Source organism: Spermophilus citellus (assembly GCF_964194105.1).
Source record: "Spermophilus citellus genome assembly, chromosome: 6".
NCBI classification, from domain to species: Eukaryota; Metazoa; Chordata; class Mammalia; order Rodentia; family Sciuridae; genus Spermophilus; species Spermophilus citellus.
Window position 1 is genome coordinate 30,445,395 of NC_138187.1, and position 17,764 is coordinate 30,463,158.

Consider the following 17,764-nt stretch of genomic DNA (forward strand, 5'->3'; position numbering starts at 1 on the left):
CTAGTGGTTACGGTGAGGGGAGATGATGGTTAGATCAGAAGCAGTCCTTGGTTCTGTGGTGGCTACCAGGGTTTGGGGATTTGTGTTTCCTGGCCTGAGATAGTCACTGAGAAAAAAAATTCTAGAGGAGGTGGCTTGACTATAAATGGCTGTACCAATTTCTTTGTGTCCTTCAAACCTCCTGATTTCTGAGTTGTCTGGTTTTAGTAATTGGAAGCTGTGATTTTTCCCATTGGAAGCATAGTTGATTCTTTTTTTTAAATATTCTTTATTTTTTTATTTTTTATGTGGTGCTGAGGATCGAACTCAGGTCCTTGCATGTGCTAGGCAAGTGCTCTACCGCTGAGCCACAACTCCAGCCCTAAGCATAGTTGAATCTAAGATCATCATTTCAACCCCACTCTTTAGGTCTTCAGAACAGAATATAGGCTCTTTTCTGGGGAGCCCCCATGAAGAGTGTGGCTAGGAGCTGCTCCTGGCAAGGTCAAGTTGGAGAGGGAAAGGGAGGCATAGACAATGTTGTCTTCCTGGGTGAGAACCAAAAGAAGAGGATGTTAGTTAGTGGCTTTAATCCAACTTTTTCTGACCCAAAAGCCCATGTTCTTTATACTGCAATCTTTTCCACAGATACGTTTTTTTGTGGTTTTTTTTTGCATAGGTATTTAGAATTTTACTAAGCCAGCATAATCTTGCCTTATAGGACTCTGAACTTTATTCTCATTGCATCTAGGCCTTAAGAAAAAATTTCAAGTTCCCCAAACCAAGGCTTCAGCAACCAACTTGTCTCAAGAAAAAGAAGTTAGAATGATGCCAAAGGGCAGAACCCACCAGCTCATCATGTGGCCTTGTCCCTTGGAGGAGAGAGAAGGGCCTAGACCCCAGAATGGAGGCTCCCCGGAAAAGAACCTATATTCTGTTCTGAAGAAGTAGGTTATAGGGAGTATAGGGCATAGGGAGTCAAGTCATGTTGGGGCCTGGCTCTCCTCTCCTAAAGCAAAGACCTACATCCTGAGTACCTTGCCTACACCACAGACCCTCCATTCCTTGCATACTACCTTCTCCAAATCCCCCTTACCTCCTTCAGGGCCAAGTTTGAGCTGCATACCTCAGGTTTCACTTTCAAGTGTATATTGTGTCCTATGGAGGGGAAAACCAAGGAGTGCTGAGAACAAGTGGTATGGCAGACAGGTAGACAAATGATAGAGGCTGTGGCACCCAGTATCGTTAGGTTATGGACAGGTCACATGGGAGGGATGAAGTGAGGAACAGAATGGGGGAGAGCACAGAGGTGGTGCATGTGGAGGTAGCAGGTGTTTGGGGGAAGAAGGAAGGGTCTGGGAAGCTTGGGAATGGTGATGGTAGGACTTACCTCTATACTCAACATTCTCATATTGCTCCTCAGTATTTGAGAAGAGTTCACTGCATGGGGACAAAAGGTTGAGAAGTAGGTTAGAGGTTGGGCATAGGGAGTCAAAGTCATGCTGGTTCTCCTTTTGGGGGGGCACTACAGTCTGCCCTGGTACACAGGATGAATGTGATGGTGTTAGGCCCCCCAGAAGGAGGCTGCCTGGAAGAGGAATCAGAGCCCTTGGTGGGGCTGTCCAGCAGAGGTCTTAGCACCAACTAAAGGTGGGTTTTCGAGGGAAGCTGCTTATATTGGGGGCACTTAGGAGAGGTAGGGAGGGTACTGCCTTGGCTAAAACTGGGAGAACAGAACAAATTCAGGTTTTCTGGGCCCTTGCTCAGGCTGGGTCTCTGGAAGGAGAAGGGACCTGGAGATGGGGAAGAAGAGCAGCTGGGCAGGGAGAGAAGAGAGAGAGAGAGACCTTAATTGGGAAAGTATGGTAATGGGAGGATGAAGAGGAAAGGACGAGAGAGATGGTGAGCTGGGGCAGAGGATGCCTGGGGTTTGTGGGGTATTCATCAGGGGAAAAGGACAGACTGGACAGGCAGCAAGAATGACAAGAGGATCTGGGGAGCTGGATGTGTCCAGGAAGACATGTTCAAGTCTGAGGGGAAACCAGATGAACATGAGTTGCAGCTTAGAAATGAAGGAGGGAGGGAAAGAGGATCCAGGAGAAAGACTGGAGGGAGCAGTTCTGAATAGGAGAATAGCTGAAAGCCTGTGCATTCTGGTCATTATCAGGGGATAAAGGTTGTGAAGGTAAAGAGTCTGGTCTGTTGGAGGACAAAAGAGTCGGGGATGGGAGAGTGGCTGTAACAGGCACCTTGTATGGTTTTCCCAAGGAGACTTCCCAAACCAGCCCCTCTCCCCCAGTCTTGGGAGGACAAATACTCACCTGGCTGGGCTTTGGGCTTTGGTAGGCTGATCTGTAGGAAGACCAACAGCACGTCAGTGTGACATCCATGATGATCCTCCATCCCACCTTCTCAGCTGTGTCCTGCACTCAGACAATCTTTCAAGGAACTAGGGTAGCAGAGAAGTTCTGCCCCAACAGCCAGGAAAGGGCCTGGGACTCAGCTGGCATTCTGCAACCAGCTCTCACCTCTTACTGTCCTGTACAGCAAATCCTAAGACAAGCTCTTCTGGTCAATTGCCCCTTCATCCTTGCCCTATCTCCAAACTTTACTTCCTTCTTCCCCCTTGAACTTCTTGCCCACTCCTATGTTCCTCCTTGCTTTCCTCCATTGTTCTTTCCTTCCTTTCACAAAAACATCTTCTAGCACTTTCTCCTTAGTGCTGGCTGCTTCTTCCCGTTGCAGATTCAGCCCCAGGGTTGGAATTGTGTTCAAGACTTCTACTGCCACTGTGGACCATTCCTCTTAACTCTCAGTTGGTCCTCTTTTTCCCTATTTAGACATCTTGGCACTCTTGTTGAAGATCATTTGATTGTAAATTCAAGAGTTTATTTCTGGGTTCTCTATTTTGTTCCAATGTCTGTCTTTATGTCAGTTCCAGGCTATTTTGATTACTGTAGCTTTGTATTGTTTTGAAATCCAGAAGTGTGGGTCCTCCACACTTGGCTATTTGGAATGTTTTTGTTTTTTAGTACCAGGGATTGAACCCAGAAGTGCTTAATCAATGAGCCACATCCCCAGCCCTTTTAATTTTTTTATTTGAGACAGGGTCTTTCTAAGTTGCTGAGGCTGGTTTTGAACTTGCCGTTCTTCCACCCCAGCCTCCTGAGCCACTGGGATTACAGGAGTGCACACCGTGACTGACTTATTTGGTGATTTTTGAAATTCTAATTTTAGGATGAAATTTTCATTTCAGAAAGTAATGCCATTGGGATTTTGACATGGATTGCACTGAATCTATAGATTCCTTTGGGTAATGGGGCATCTTAACATTAATTCAATTCATGGTTACGAGCTGTCATTCCAATTATTTGTGCTTTCTTTAGTTTCTTTCCATAATGTTTTAAAAATTTTTTTAGTTGTAGATGGCTATAATACTTTTACTTTATTTATTGTTATGTGGTCCACAGGATTGAACCCAGTGCCTCACACATGCTAGGCAAGTGCTCTACCACTGAGTTGCAACCCTAGCCCTTCCACAATGTTTTGTACATTGTTTCCAAGTATTTTATTTTATTTTTGATTCTATAATAAATGGGATTGTGATCTTTCCCCACCTTGCTTCTCCCACCACCACCACCTCTACTACTAAGTTTCTTGAAAGCTGACTCCACTCTACCCACTTTGATTCTCCAGTTTCAAACCAGGCTCTTTGGAAAGTGGGCACTGGACCAATCCTTGCTGAGCTGATCCAACTTTCTGTTCCTTCTTCTCTCTCCTTTACTTTTCCCAGGGTAAGCCCTCCCTTCTCTATGAACCAAAGGGTAAGAATTGATGAGACATGACTATTTAAAGTGAGAAGAACTGGCAGATGACCCAGTTGTGTAGATAGGGATTGATGGTTCTCAGAACTTGATCCCACTTGTAGGGATTATAAAAAGGCAGATTTCCAAGCTCAGACCTCAGAGCCTGACTTGGTGGGTTTGAGGGGAGCCCCACAGTGAGTTGCATTTTTAAGAAGCACCTTCAGTGATTCTGATGCAGATGAATGTTAAGGATCACCCAATTTGGAAGCTTGGGCAGAGGGTCAAGCTTACCTCTTCTTCTCTTCCACCTGAGGAAGACCATCAATGCCAAAATTGCAGTTACAAACACAGCAATGGCCAGTGCCACTCCTACTGCAGCTCCCAGACTCAGGGGCTGAGAACCTGATCTCCTTTTGCTCTCTGTGACCTCTATGCCAGTCGTGGTTTTGGAGGTTTTGCTGATGGGAATTTGCATGGTGGTCTTGGCAACTGGAGAAAGATGAAAAATAAGCAGACCCTCCACTGGAGAAGTGGGGGTATCTGGGTGAGGGTTTTGAATCTTGTTCACTAGTTGGGAAATATGGGTAGGGGAGCAACCATCAGGAGTTCATATAAGGAGAGAGTAAAAATGCTAAATGCTGAGAAGCCAGACAGCCCAGCTTACATCTGACTCTACACCACTTACTGATCTTATCCAGTCACATGATATTAAATCCCATTAATATCCTGATTACTCCCAAGTCTAACAGTCAACTTTCTCCCTGCACTGCTGATTCATGTCTTTTTTTTTTTTTTTTGAGAGAGAGAGAGAGAGAATTTTAATATTTATTTATTTTTTTAGTTTTTGGTGGACACAACATCTTTGTTTGTATGTGGTTCTGAGGATCGAACCCGGGCCGCATGCATGCCAGGCGAGCGCGCTACCGCTTGAGCCATATCCCCAGCCCCTGATTCATGTCTTAATGCCTCCTCATGCTGCCATTTGTATGTCTAGTAACAACTGACTTAAGTGTTCAAAACAGAGATCTTCATTTCCTCCCACACCTGTTCCTCCTCATTTTCTTTCCCTCCCCACAATAAATGGCAATACTGTCCTTCAAGATGCTTCCGGCCAAGGGCCTTGGAGTCATCGTTGGCAATCCCAATTCAATCTGTACGAAGAAATACCCTTAGAAATCTCTATCCCACTCTTTCTACTGCTTTTTCTCCTCTGCTTTTTTCACCACCAATTGACTCACATACAAAATTCATTTATACATTTTTTTCTTCCCCCACTCCAAAGTAGGTCCTATCTTTGGGTGTTTTTAATGACTTTCTCCAGGGCCCAGTTAGTACCTGACATGATAGGCACTCAATCTATATTTGTTAAGTGAATGAATGAAATGAAATGATTTTCCTTGGGAATTCCAGGCATTCAACCATGGTTTTTCAGTTTCCTATGTTACTATTGAGACAGTGATCTGCATATGGGACCTGTTTCCTTCCTCCCTGGAGGTCATCTTCCCCCAGGGTCCATTTTTCACCCTCCTGTTTGTTTTGCTGTCTGCATTTCCTGGAAGGAGTTGTTCCTAAGTGTTTAGTGTAAACATAGTTGAAAAGTGGGGCTCTAGCTTTGGGCTTTCCAGGCACAACTGACACTAGGCAACAGTCATCAGTGGGGGGGGGGGATTCCGTGCAAGGATGAGACCCCAGTCTTTTTGCCCAGTTGTGTCTGGGGTTTCTCACTCCAGAATCCCTCTGGTTCACCTGTTCTGGAAAGCAAACCTCCATTCTTTGCCTGGGAGGAATGGAGTTTCCCCAACTTAAGATTTTCAACTGTGTTGTAATTTCCAAATACATCTTCACTCCCACTTTCTGGGATACCTGGGGTTGGCATTATAGAACACTCAAGGGATTTTGTGTTGAAACTGTTGTTGTTTTGTGCTGTATCTTCTGAGTTTCCCTACTGCTGGCTTCAGCAACTCTGGTCTCCTGAATCAGTTCTAGCAGTCTTTCCAGCCTCCCAAGTTTGCCTTTGGACACTTAGCTCACACATGTATTTTTGTTCTTGAGTATTTTTGCCTAATAAAGTTCCCTTTGCTATCATCTTAGTAGATTTTGGGAGTGAGTGGAGGAAATAGGGAGGATGCTGCCATAAATCCAAGCTATCTTGCTTAATTAAGGCTGTAGTGACATTAAGGTAGATATGTGCATACAGGACATTAAGGTAGACATGTGCGCGCGCGCGCGCGCGCACACACACACACACACACACACACACACACTACCACCTGGATCAGAATTTATGCTTTAATTTTTGTAAAAACTTGTTGAAGATATCAAAAGCTAATCTAGAATATTACCTACTTATGAAAATAGAGAACATAAAGAGGAACATCCTATGAAACATTTACATGACCTTTTAGAACACTGCCAAGGTCTAGTAAGGGGTATAAAACAGAACCCGTTCCTGGGTGGGAAAGTGGCATGTCATGCTGATCTCAGTTTCTGTTGATTGCTTTATTGATATAATGCCATTGTGTTTTAAAATATCCCAATGAGTGTCTTTCATTTTTTTTCTTTTGTTCGTTGTCAATAGACCTTTATTTTATTTATTTATAAGTGGTGCTGAGAATAGAACCCAGGGCCTCACATGTGTTAGGCAAGTGCTCTACCACTGAGCTAGCCTGAATGTTTTTTTTTATTTTCCTAAATTTGGCAAACCAATTCAAACCTCTAAGTGTAAGAATAGGAAGGCCATAATATCACAGTGTTTGAGACAAGAATATGTGTTTGAGATCGAAATAATTTTTCTATTGAAACATGAAAATTAGTGTCACTAAAACAGCATGCTACTGACATAAGAAAAATATCAGTGACACAGATGAAGACCAGGGCTGCTGCTGGGGGTGTAGGTCAGAGGTGGAGAACTGTCGCATGTGTAACGCCTGGGTTCGATCTCCAGCACCACAAAATAAAAACAACAACAAAAGGACTGGGATAATATATTAGTTACTTAAAAATCAATTTAGTTGATTAAAAATCTAGTTGTAGAAAAATCAATTTAGTTTTGTACTTCATGCCATATATAAAAATAAGTTCTCAGTATTTTAAAGATGTTTTGTGAAAAGAAATGAAACTATATAAAGATTTGAGCAAAAATTTAGAAGAATTTTAAAGTAAATATTTTCAACCTCTAGTGGGAGATGGAAATTTTTGTTTAAAATAGAAATGAAAACAATTAGATTTGGTTACAAAAGTAAAGTTATGTAAAAAAAATTAATAAGCCAACCACAAACAGTTATATTTACTGCAAATATTCTTTCAGTTGTGATATCTTGCATGCTGGTACTTCAATTGGATCAAAACCATTTTTTTTTTTTTTTTTTGGTACTGGGGATTGAACCTAGAGGCTAAACACTGAGCTGCATCCCCAGATTTTACCTAGAGACAGGGTCTCACTGAGTTGATTAGGACCTCACTAAGTTGCTGAGGCTGGCTTTGAACTTCCCATCTTCCTGCCTCAGTCTCCCGAGCCCCTGGGATTACAGGCGTACCACTGTGCCTAGCAACCATATCTTTTTTATCATTTTCTTTATTTTGGCTTTTAAAATTATGGGTGTGAATATTAGGTTAGTTGGATTAATTAAAAAGTAATTTATTAGCCTCAGCAATTTAGCGAGGCCCAGTTAAGCTCTGGTAGAGTGCTTGCCTAGCATGCACAAGGCCCTGGGTTCAATTCCCAGCACCAACAAATAAAGAAAAAAAAAGTAATTTATTGATTAAAAAAAAAACTTACTGTTGGGATGGGGGTGTAGTTCAGTGATATTGAACTTGCCTAGCAGGTGCAAGGTCTTGGGTTTGATCCTCAGCACCACAAAACCCAAACCCAAACCAAAGCAAAAACCTCATAGTAAATCTGACTGAAGACAAAGAAAGGAGAAAAGCAAACAGGAATTAGAGAAGGAGGAAGAGGGGCCTGAGAAAACCCAAAATCTCTCAGAAAAGGCCATTTAAGGAAGTGGGTAGGAGGCACTGGAAATATAAATCCAAGCTGTAGCGAAACTGTCTATTTACTCTAAAACCAGCACAGTGGTTAAGATAGGACAGTGGTTCACCATGGGAGGCTGGGTCTGCTCTGGTAGGGAGGAGTCATTAATCACTGTCATGGAGATTTGCTAGCATGGGTCATTATGAAAGGGAAATCCATTTAGTCGATTATTAGATTCCTGAAAAAATTTCTAGAGGCAATGTACTGCCTTATAGCCTCCACCTGAAGGCCTCCTGAGAGCCCCCCAGACACAGACAGGTCCCAATTCCAACGCCCCTATGGAGTGCTACTGAAGCGTCTGTGAATGGTCCTAATTATTAGGTTAAAAAATAAGTCGAGAGACGAATTGGGGCCAACTCAATAGGCAAGGCGTGTGGCTGATGGTTAGGAGACCAGGGTTCTGCCGTTTAACTGTCCATTCATATCCCATGTATACCACTAGTGTGACTTTGGGCAGATGTTCAGATTCTGCTACTCTCAGTTTCCCTAACTTTAAAATAAAGATGAGATGACCTTTTCTGTTACTGCAGGGTCGTGGTGAAGGTTAACTGAGAAAATGTCCAGTTATCTGGCAGGGCCCTGGTGCAGCTAGCAAGTGAGAGCTGCTGTTACTGCCACTGCAGAGGTGCCTTGTTGTGACCAGGACAGAGGAGAAAAACATGGTGCAAGATGGGGACATTGTGATTAGAACGTGTGTGGGAGAGGAGGAGGGGTATGTGGCAGAGGAGGAGGCTCCCTAATGGTGAGGGATGAGGAAGGAGAAGAGGGAAGCAGGACAGGGGACAGAAGAGCCTGGGCAGGGAGAGATGAGGGATGGGTTTTGGGAAGCCAAGCAAGAGAGGGAGCTGGGAGATTAGCAGACTGGGGGCTTCCCAGGGCCTGGAGGTGCATATGCTGTGTATTCTGGGCTGAGCTGAGGGCGGTGGGGACTCACAAGGTACATGCTCACCCTAGGGGTAACTGGGGCCCAGACACAAGACCAAGCAATGGCAAGCTGCATCTTAGGTCAAATCCACCTAGAAGTCATGGGGCGGGGGTAGAAGGGCCCGTTTGGAGCAAAAAGGAAGGGTAACTGGTGAGTCTGGTGGGTGCTGAGGCCTGGGAGTTGGGTAGGGCTGGATCTGGAGGGGACCTAGAGGGGCAAAGTCTGGAGAAGCAGCTCAGGTTTAGGGATGATTACAGGGAAGGACAAAGGTAAAGTTGGCAGAGGTGTGGGAAGGGGCGAGGGAGCAGGGAGGGGGTCCTGGGGAAGGGCAAGCAAGTATGGGGTTCGGTTAGGGGATGAGAACTCCAAGGACACTGAGGCCTCAGCTGGGGTGGGCTCAGGGGTGGGCTCACTGTGGGTGATGGTAACTGTGGTCCCCTTGACGGACTGCCACTGCTTTGTGCCTTCCTTCGTATTCAGCTGGACTCGGCAGAAGTATGTAGACTCATCCTCCTCCCGCAGGTTCTGGATGATGAGGGAGCCGAAATTCTGACCCCTTTTCCAGTTCAGAGACAGCCGGTTTTTGTAATCCTCATGGATAAAAGATGAGGTGTGGTTGTAGAAAAATGGCCCATGGAAATCCTTCCGTCTCCAGGATATTCTCACGTCGGGATTCTTGGCTAACACCCAGGAGTAACAGAAGGTGAAGGAGATTGTAATGGAGTCACCCTTGGAGGCCTCGAGGTGTTCTGGTTGGGTGACCCCATAGAGGTAGCCTTTGCTGCATGCTGCTGAGTAACCTTGAGGAGGGAGGGGAGAGAATATCAAGCCACCATAAGAGACAGAGAAGATTACCCAGACCTCCTAGCACCTTCCTCCACAGGCGGTCGTGGGACAGATGACAGGGCTGTCCCTCCAGTGCCCCTCTCTAGGCTTGGAGGAGGAAAGAGGGTGAAGGGTTGAGGTGGACCCACACATGGGATGTCTACCTCCTTGTTGGGGGTGGGAGTTTGGCTGGCCTCTCCAACTTACCCCTCTGCATATGCCCAGCCATTACCACCAGCCCCTTCTGTGGCTTAGGCAGAGCCCCACTAGGGGCGTCCTGGCCACTCACCAGCTTTCAGGGATGCTGTTGGCAGCAGCAGCAGCAGAAGCAGGACGCAACCCATGGTCTGCCGTCCTCCAGGGGATGAGACAGCAGAGCTGTGCAGACAGGAGTGGAGGCCTGTGGAGGAGCCAGAGCCAGGCCCCTTCAGAGGACTGCAGGAGGTTGGAGTCCTTCCCACCTCCCTGGGTGACCAGCACTTCCTTTGTTAATCTGGCTTCTTCTTTTCCTCTGTTGCAGAAGAGCCTCCCTGTGGTCAATGGCAAGGCAGCCCTGTCCTTGGGCCACAACCCAGGATGAGGTGGCATGTGCTTGCTGAAGGGACAATGGGAACAGGAAGACATGATTGCACTAGAGGAAGTGCATTGGCTTCCTTGAGTTGAAGAGCTCAGAGCAACTTCCCTTTTCTCCTCAGCCTCTTTGCTAATCCCAGTGGACTCTCCCGTGCTTCCCCTGGGGCCACACAGGCAGCCTGGCCTCTCTGCTTCTGTTTCCCTAACCCTCCTCAGGTTTCCCATGTTCACGAGACCCCCTCCACCTGATCCGGGCTCTCAACACCCACTGCCTCATTCCCAGCTTCACATTTTCTGGTGGATGCACTGTTATCTCCAGAGTACCCACAGGGAAACTGAGGCATGGGAACTTTGGCTGAATGGGTCCCAGATGGAAAGGCAGGCAGAGGAGAAGGTAAGGGACCCACTGGCTATCCAAGGTGGCCTGCCCTCCCAGAGCTGACCTGGGGGTTCTATTTTGGCCTTGCCCCACTGACTGTGAGCTATTGGCTGATGGTCACATGATTGCTGTGTCTCTCGAGCAGGGGCTGGACCCTAACCACAGCTGCTGTGGACCTGCTGTTGGGGGTACAGAACTTTCCCAGAACAGGCTCAGGGTAACTTTGTGGGATGCATGAAGGGTCAGGCCCTGCTGCTGTTACTGTGTAGCCTGCTCAGGGTTATCTCAGGCAGTTGGTCAGGTGGGCAGGTCACTGCATCGCTTTTAGCATCCTGGACCAGTTGAATCCCCCTAAGGATATGTTTCCAGCTCAGGGGTGTGTGAGGCCCCCTGGGCCTGTCCTCCTGTCCTCCTCCAATAGAGAAGTCAGGGCCTGCAACCACGGCGCTCCACAGAGGGGATTTGTGCAGCTGGAGGGCCTTCAGTTTGGGGGTTTGAAGATGGGCAGAGACTAAATGCAGCCCTTTAGCCTGACAGATGGCTGCTGGGAGGAGCAGGTTCTCTGCACTTCCTGCTCCCTCCCCTTTGCTCTCCTTTCACACACACTGACTTCCTGTAACCCTGGCAATGCCCAGCCCCTCTGGGCCTCTGAGCCTTTGCCCAGGACTTCCCCTGGTCTCCCCAGTCTTTGCCTAGGCTCCTCCCGCCAATCTCCAGGGCTTGTTTGGAATTTCATCTGCTCAGAGATGCCCCATCATTCCCCCTTTTCCTTAGGACATTTCCAATGCTGTTGGTCTGCTCGTTGACATTCCACTTGAACATAGACCACAGGAGACCTGACTTGCCTCCTCCAGTCTCCCGGAACCCAGCCCTGTGCCTGATACCTTGGAAGTAGTAGTCATTTCTGCAGGAGGAGGCGGGGAAGGGGCTGGCAGGGCCGCTGGGGCAGAGCATCGATGGGCCTTGTTCCTTCCCTTTATGAGCCCCCTGCCAGGTGCCTTGCTGGCCAGCCTCTGAGGCCATCTGACAGGTTGGTTTCCTCTTTCTCCCCATCACCCATGCTCCTCCCCATTGGCTGCCATCCTGGATGTTGCTATCTTGGGGACAGGTACCCTTCTTGTCTGGAAATCACAGCTGGACACCTCTGTCTTGAATGTGAGTTTTGCCCTTCTGGGGAGTGAGTGTGGGGTGGGGGCTGGGCAGGGCCAGGCTCATGTAGTTCTCTCCTACCCATTTTTTCTTGTGGTAGTTAATATGACTCTGTTTCAGAGGGTGAGGCCACTGTGGCTTCAATCCCTGCCTCCAGCCCTTCCAATGGTCAGTGGCTTAGCAAGAAGTAGACCTTGGACTCTCCTCCAGGCAGCCCCACTTTCTGTATTTCCCAGATGCTGAAATGAAGCCTTTTTGGAAACAAATTTCCATGGAAATTCCATGTGTCCCTGACCCCCTTCCTGCAGGGGTTGGCTGGAACCTGAGGTTCTGGACCTCTGGCTCCTCACCACCCCATGGTTGTGCCAACAGACTAATGTCCTGAGCATTTGTCTGTGTCTTGAGACTAGGGGCACAGCCGGTGGTTTTTTCCTTGGGAGGTTCCTCCACCTCCAGCCTGGCCTCTACCCTCTGGTGTCCCCCGCATCTCCAGCTGACTATGCCTCCTACCCCCACACTTGCCTCAGTCAGATTTGTTTTTCAAAGGTTCTGTCCCCTGCCACTCACTATTGAGATCTCCTGGCTACTTTGTGAGTAGGCTGGGTTCCACAGAGCCAGATTTGAGGCCCTGAGGACAGCACAGGGCAGTGGTAGACACCCTCAGGGCTGGTCATTGGCCTGATGTCACATGCTCGGCTCATGGTTGTAGTCCCTAGTTCTGCAGCTCTTCCAGGATGATCCCCTGGAGGGGCCAGCTAGTGGGGGAAGGAGGGCTTGGGGGCTGGTACAAGCTGGTGGCAGGTGAGGACCTGCAGCCAAGAGGGCTTGGGCAGTGGGCTACTTGGAGGGCAGGAGCTGGGCTGCTGGACTGTGGCCCAGGGGAGGGCCAGGGACTCCATCAGAGTAGGTGGGAAGGGAAAGGATAGGGCAGAATTGCAGCCTGGGCTGGCTCTGGGCTACAGGGGGACAGGCAGAGGGACTAGAATGGGGAGGAAGATTCCAGCCATCAGTAAACTGATGACATTTTTAGAGCAGGGTTGGAGGGGGGTGGAAGACAAGGACTGGGAGCCTGAGAGTGGTAGGGGCTGGGCTGAGTGAGAGGGCTCAGGGTTATCTCAGGTAGATGATCAGGTGGGCAGGTCCTGTGGAACCAGCGTGGCCTGTATTGGCAGAAGGGGTAGCTGATGGGCAGGCAGCAGTCCCCAGCAGTGGCTGGGGGTGGCCTGGGGGTCTGAACTTGGCCCTGGCCTCCAGAGTGGGCTGCTAGGCTAGCCTGTGGCAAGGGGAGGGTGAGCCTGTGGAGTCAGGTCAGGGATGCAGGAAGGTCACATTCTATCTCTGCCAGCCTTCCTCCTAGCATCAGGGCATCCAAGGCTGGGACCTCGCTGGGGCCTGGTGTCTTGGGCCCTCGCACTCTGGCCCTCTGGGGACTGTTTGGCCCCTCTGTAACAGTGTCATTCGCCACCTGGTGGTGGTGGTGGCCTAGTGAAGACGTGCAGCCAAGATAAAGTGCCATCTTGTGGTCCTTGGTATTACCTCCGGAGGGCCCAGCCAGCTGGCTGCAGCCTTTGCCTACCTGGAAGCAGCATGCAGTTTAGTGTCTTTCCCCCAAAAGCCCTTTCTCGGTGCTGTGACCCTGCACAGGTTCCTGAGCTTCTCTAGACTCCAGGCTCTCATCTGTTCAATGGCTCTTTTGAAAATGCCTACTCCCTGGGTGGCTGCATCCTGATGAAGCCAGTCTAGGCAGAGTGTCTGGCGCTTGAGAGTTGGCTGCTGGCAGTCCTCACGCCCCTTAGGCCTTTTTATCTACTTTAAGAGCGACAAGTGTCTCCTGAGGTTAGCTGAGCCACTCAGGTCACCGAGTGGGAGTGACCAGGGATCCAAACCCAGGTCTGGTCAGGCTGAAACTTTATGGGTATGGCAGGAAGGTAGGCGTTCTCCTGGACACCTGGGGAGCTGGAGGGAGGAAGTGGAGGTCTTAGCCTCAGTTCTATCCCTTTGGGTGGGTCACCTTTCAGTCCTCATATACTGAATGGACAGGGCTCAGCAAAAGGGATCTGCAGACTGCTGACCCTGGGTCTGTAGTCCAGCTTGTCCCAGGGCACCATGCATGCACCATTCAGCTCTCAGGGGCCCTTCTGTGTGCTGCTGACTCTGGCACTTGGGATGGGGAGTGGGGAGCCACTGGCTATGGGAAGACTTCCTGGGTCCCCAGGTGTTCAGCTCTGAGCACCATGGGGTTCAGGCTGCGTATGGCCTTGAGTTGGTGGAAGCCATTCCCAGGCCAGGGGGTTCTCCCTGACTCCATGGGCTGGGGAAGCCCTCAGAGTTCCCCTCTCACTTCTATCTTGGAGAGCAAAGCATTCTGGTGCTTGGGACTAGGCTGTTGGCAGTATTCATGCCCCTTAGGTGTCCTCAACCCTTTTTATCTACTTTAAGAGCGATAAGTGTGAGACCCAAGCTTCCTGTGAGACCCCACAAGCCCTATAATGGCCCCACACTCCTGCCCCAGGTTTGGACAAGGTTCAGGGCTGCTGGGCCCTAACTGACTCCCTCCCTGCTAGATATTTCCCTACCAGGTCCTCCCTCTTAGGGACCTGTGAGGGACCTCTTCTGTAGCCCTTTCCTCTCTCCCTTGAACTCCCAGCCCTGGAAGGGCCATGGAACTGTCTGGGCCAGTGCTGAGGGCTTCCTGAAGGAAAAGATAACATCCTGTGGAGAAGGGTAAGCCTGACCACCTACTTCCCAGCAGTGTGGGGCCAGGGGCTAGATAGGGCTTGGTCCAGGGAGGGCCACATCAGAGCAAGCCTGAGCAGGGAGCTGGCCTCCTGGAAGAGGCTATGGCTGGACTCAGCCTCTGGGCAGGCCTCCCTGAGCAGAGAGAGGCCGGCAGCCAGCACTGCCTGGGACCCCAAACCTACTGAGCAGCTCCAAGGATGGGATCCTGTGCAGGTGCCCCCACTAGCATTCACCCTGGCTGGGGGTTCAGGGCCATACTGCCCCTTGCCATAGGGAAACTGTCATGCTCCTGGGAGACTTGCAGCTTACAGAGCACTTTCACCATTGTGAAAGCCTGAGGAGGCCCAGGCTGGCCCCTGGGCAGGACAGTTCAAGGGTAGCTGAGCTTGTGTTCAGTCTCTGCATCTGTAAAGGCCTGTCTGCCTGCCCAAGTGGCCACTCGGGAGCAGTGCCTGGTGCCCTGGTAATAGGGGAGGACCTGGAGGATGTGACTGTGGGGAGCTGAGGTAGGTCTCCCCAAACATTCCCCCTCCCCTGCCTCTGAAGTTCAGCTCAGTGGAAGAAGGCACCAGGGTCCCACCGCAGGCCACCCGGGACATCTGACCTAGGGAGGCAGGTCAGACCATAGAGACCTGCTTCAGGTTGAAGCCCAGAAATTCCTGCTTCTGCCCTAGAGAGCAGCCAGTGTGGTGGGGCTTGAGTTGGTCCATCCAGGGGGTCACAAACCCCCAATCCATCTTCCCAGACCCTCATTCTCTTATCTCAGCAAGGCCCGCAAGCCAGGAGACCCCTCTAGCCTCCATGCTGAGCCACTGTCCCCTTCTGGCTTCTACCTCCCAGAGGTTGAAAGTACCTCTAATCCATTAGCCCCCCAAATAAGAAAAGGCCAGCCAAGACCAAGTCAGAGGAACTGCTTTATTGACAGTTACTGACATCACCTGAAGGTGACATGTACAAAACAGGAAGTAACCTGGAGTGGGACTTTGTCACTACACATACCCACACCTGTGCCCACATGTGCACACACACTGACCACATCCGCATCAAGGGGGGCCCTGGCTAGGTTTGTGAGACACTTATTAGAAGGTTAAGAATAAAACATGATGTGGAAAAAACAGCGGGTGCCTGGGACACAGATACGCAGCAGAAAGGGGTCCCCCAGGCCTGGGAAGGGAGGCCAAACTGACCTGGAACCTCTCTCATCAAACTCCCGAGTACCCCTCCATGACCCTGGGCCCCAAAGAGTCAGGGGAAGGGCTAAGGTTGGGGCCAGTGCAGGGAGGCCTCTCTCCTGCCCAAGCATAGAGTCCATTCTCAACAGAGATAAAACTGCTGTGTGGAGTGGCCAGCAGGGACCCACGGGTGACAGGTACCTGGGTTTGGCATGTAGTGTGAATGGGGAGCAATGCCCACTGGGACAGTCGCTGGTGGGGGTGCCCCATGTTCGGAGCTGCTGGGCAGAGGGTGGTGGGGGTATTGGGGAGGTGGAGACTGCACAGGGAGGTTTGGCTGGTGGCCTGTGGACAATTGAAGGAGGGTCAAATAGGGTTCCATTCCCAGGCCTAGCTCCAGCCTCTCCTCCCAAGTCTCACCTGAGTTCTCCTCTGGGCCCAGGCGCTGGAGAGGGGTGGCTGAAGCTGAGCGACAGACCTGGGAGGGAGAAGAGGGGTCAGAGGCAGAGTGTCACTAGCCCAGTGATGCAGGGACACAGCCTGGGTGGTTCTCACTGATGCCTCTGCCGATGTATGAAGTGTAGGATGAAGATGCAGCCACACAGGAGGATCCCTGAGGCTCCAAAGATCCCGGCCAGGTCTGCCCGCAGAATGGGGGCTGGAGAGGGAGCCGGGAGTCCTGGAGACAGGGGTGTCAGATGGGCAGCCAGTGCCTAGGCCCTCCCTGTGCCACAGGCCTCTCCCCAGTCCCACCTTTGTCTCCACAGGCTTCCTGGGAGCCACTGGGGAAGGAAATGAACTTGCAGCAGAAAGTGGTGTTGGCCCAAGGGCTTCTGGCCGCTGACCCTTCCAGAGTGAGGGAGATGCTGCTTTTGGTTTCCCAGTGGGCCTGGCGGACAGGGGCCCAATACCTGGTTCCAAATTCTGGGTGCAACACAGCCAGACTGGTTCCTCCAGCACCATCAGGCCCCCCGCAGCTCATGGTCACCAGGGAGATGGAGCCAGACCCAAGGAACCCACAGCGGACAGTGAAGGTTGGGAGCTCAGTGGCCTCCATCTGGACTTGCACCCACACCTCGGGGGTCCCTGAGGAATAGGGACAGGAAGATCAGTGGACTGATCGCTGACCATGGTCCCTGCCCCATGGCCTCTGTATCTCTCTGGCTTTCCCACTCACCTGCAGAGATGCAGAGGGTCAGCAGTGCCCAGAGCAGGACCAGAGGCGTGGGCCCAGCCATGAGTCCCTGGCTGCCCAGGCTCTGGGGGCTGCCGGCATGACCCAGGTGATCCTCTTCTCATTGAAAGAAGTTTTTATGTTGTCAGCAGCCTGGGTGACAGGGTCTCCTCAGAGCCCAGCCCCACTTCCTTCTCTGATGCCTTCCTCCAGAAGTGGTTAACACTGGGTGATGGGTTCCCCCCTTAAAGTGACAGTGACAGAGCTTCCTTTGTCCCCAAGAACTGTGCTTCCATGAGAGGGGTGGGGTGGTTCAGATCCTGTAATGGCACAGATGCTGGCTATGCCAGACCCTCAGGGAGAGGGCAGAGGGGTGCTACAGGGGATGCTGAGCAGTAGCCCTTTCTTGGGGACAGGGGACACCTAGCTATTGATGATGAACAAGGCTCTGACCTGCCTAGATAAGGGGTAGGGAAAGCAGGAAAGCCAGTGGGGAGACCACCTAGGAGCCAGGCCCAGTGGCCCAAGGGCTTCTGGGCCATTACACATCTGAGGTGGCCCCTGGATGCTCTGTTTGCCACTGTCCACATTTAAATCTGCTGCCCAGCTCACCCTCCTGAGCTCCTCAGCCCTGGTGCCGTCTCTGGATGCCCAAGGGCTGAACTTAACCTGTCCCACTTGGAGCTCCACCCCTTCTGCTGCTTTCTTTACAGTGCAGGGCACCCAGCTTCCAGCTGCTTGGACCCAAAGCATTGTCACCTGTGGCTCTTCTCATTTGTCTCCAACATGCCAGGACACTCACCTTCCCATCCTGATCAAATAGCTAACTCAAGCCATCTGCCTGGATGAGCACAAGTAATGTAGAATTAGCCCGTCTCCCTGCATCTCCTGTGGCCTCCCGATAGCAAGCTCTCTTTGCAGTAGCCAGTGTGACCCTTGAGAACCCATGTCACACAGGCCACTGCCCTTCCTAGCTCAGACCCTATATCATCCAGAGCCAAAAACTCGAAGGC

The 17,764-nt window shown here is 50.5% G+C and overlaps 2 protein-coding genes across 4 annotated transcripts; both read right to left on the minus strand.

The window, feature by feature from the left end:
- Window positions 1-305: 305 nt before the first annotated feature.
- On the minus strand, window positions 306-10,023 carry LOC308651593 (paired immunoglobulin-like type 2 receptor alpha). The gene is made up of 7 exons (XM_081298924.1): window positions 9,855-10,023; window positions 9,154-9,540; window positions 4,077-4,274; window positions 2,301-2,331; window positions 1,370-1,419; window positions 1,106-1,137; window positions 306-527 (listed from the first exon to the last, which is right to left on the minus strand). The coding sequence occupies exons 1-7, from the start codon at window positions 9,907-9,909 to the stop codon at window positions 405-407; spliced, it is 876 nt and encodes a 291-aa protein (XP_081155050.1). The 5' UTR covers window positions 9,910-10,023; the 3' UTR covers window positions 306-404.
- A 5,363-nt stretch (window positions 10,024-15,386) lies between these two features.
- On the minus strand, window positions 15,387-16,925 carry PVRIG (PVR related immunoglobulin domain containing). Of its 3 annotated transcripts, XM_081300003.1 has the most exons (6): window positions 16,755-16,925; window positions 16,489-16,663; window positions 16,331-16,359; window positions 16,133-16,256; window positions 15,998-16,055; window positions 15,387-15,922 (listed from the first exon to the last, which is right to left on the minus strand). In XM_081300003.1, exons 1-6 carry the CDS (start codon window positions 16,813-16,815, stop codon window positions 15,608-15,610), a joined length of 762 nt encoding a protein of 253 aa, XP_081156129.1. In that variant the 5' UTR covers window positions 16,816-16,925; the 3' UTR covers window positions 15,387-15,607. The 3 variants fall into 3 exon arrangements, with proteins under 3 accessions (XP_081156129.1, XP_081156130.1, XP_081156128.1); XM_081300004.1 differs by lacking the exon at window positions 16,331-16,359; XM_081300002.1 differs by having other exon boundaries at window positions 16,331-16,663.
- Between the last annotated feature and the right edge of the window lie 839 nt (window positions 16,926-17,764).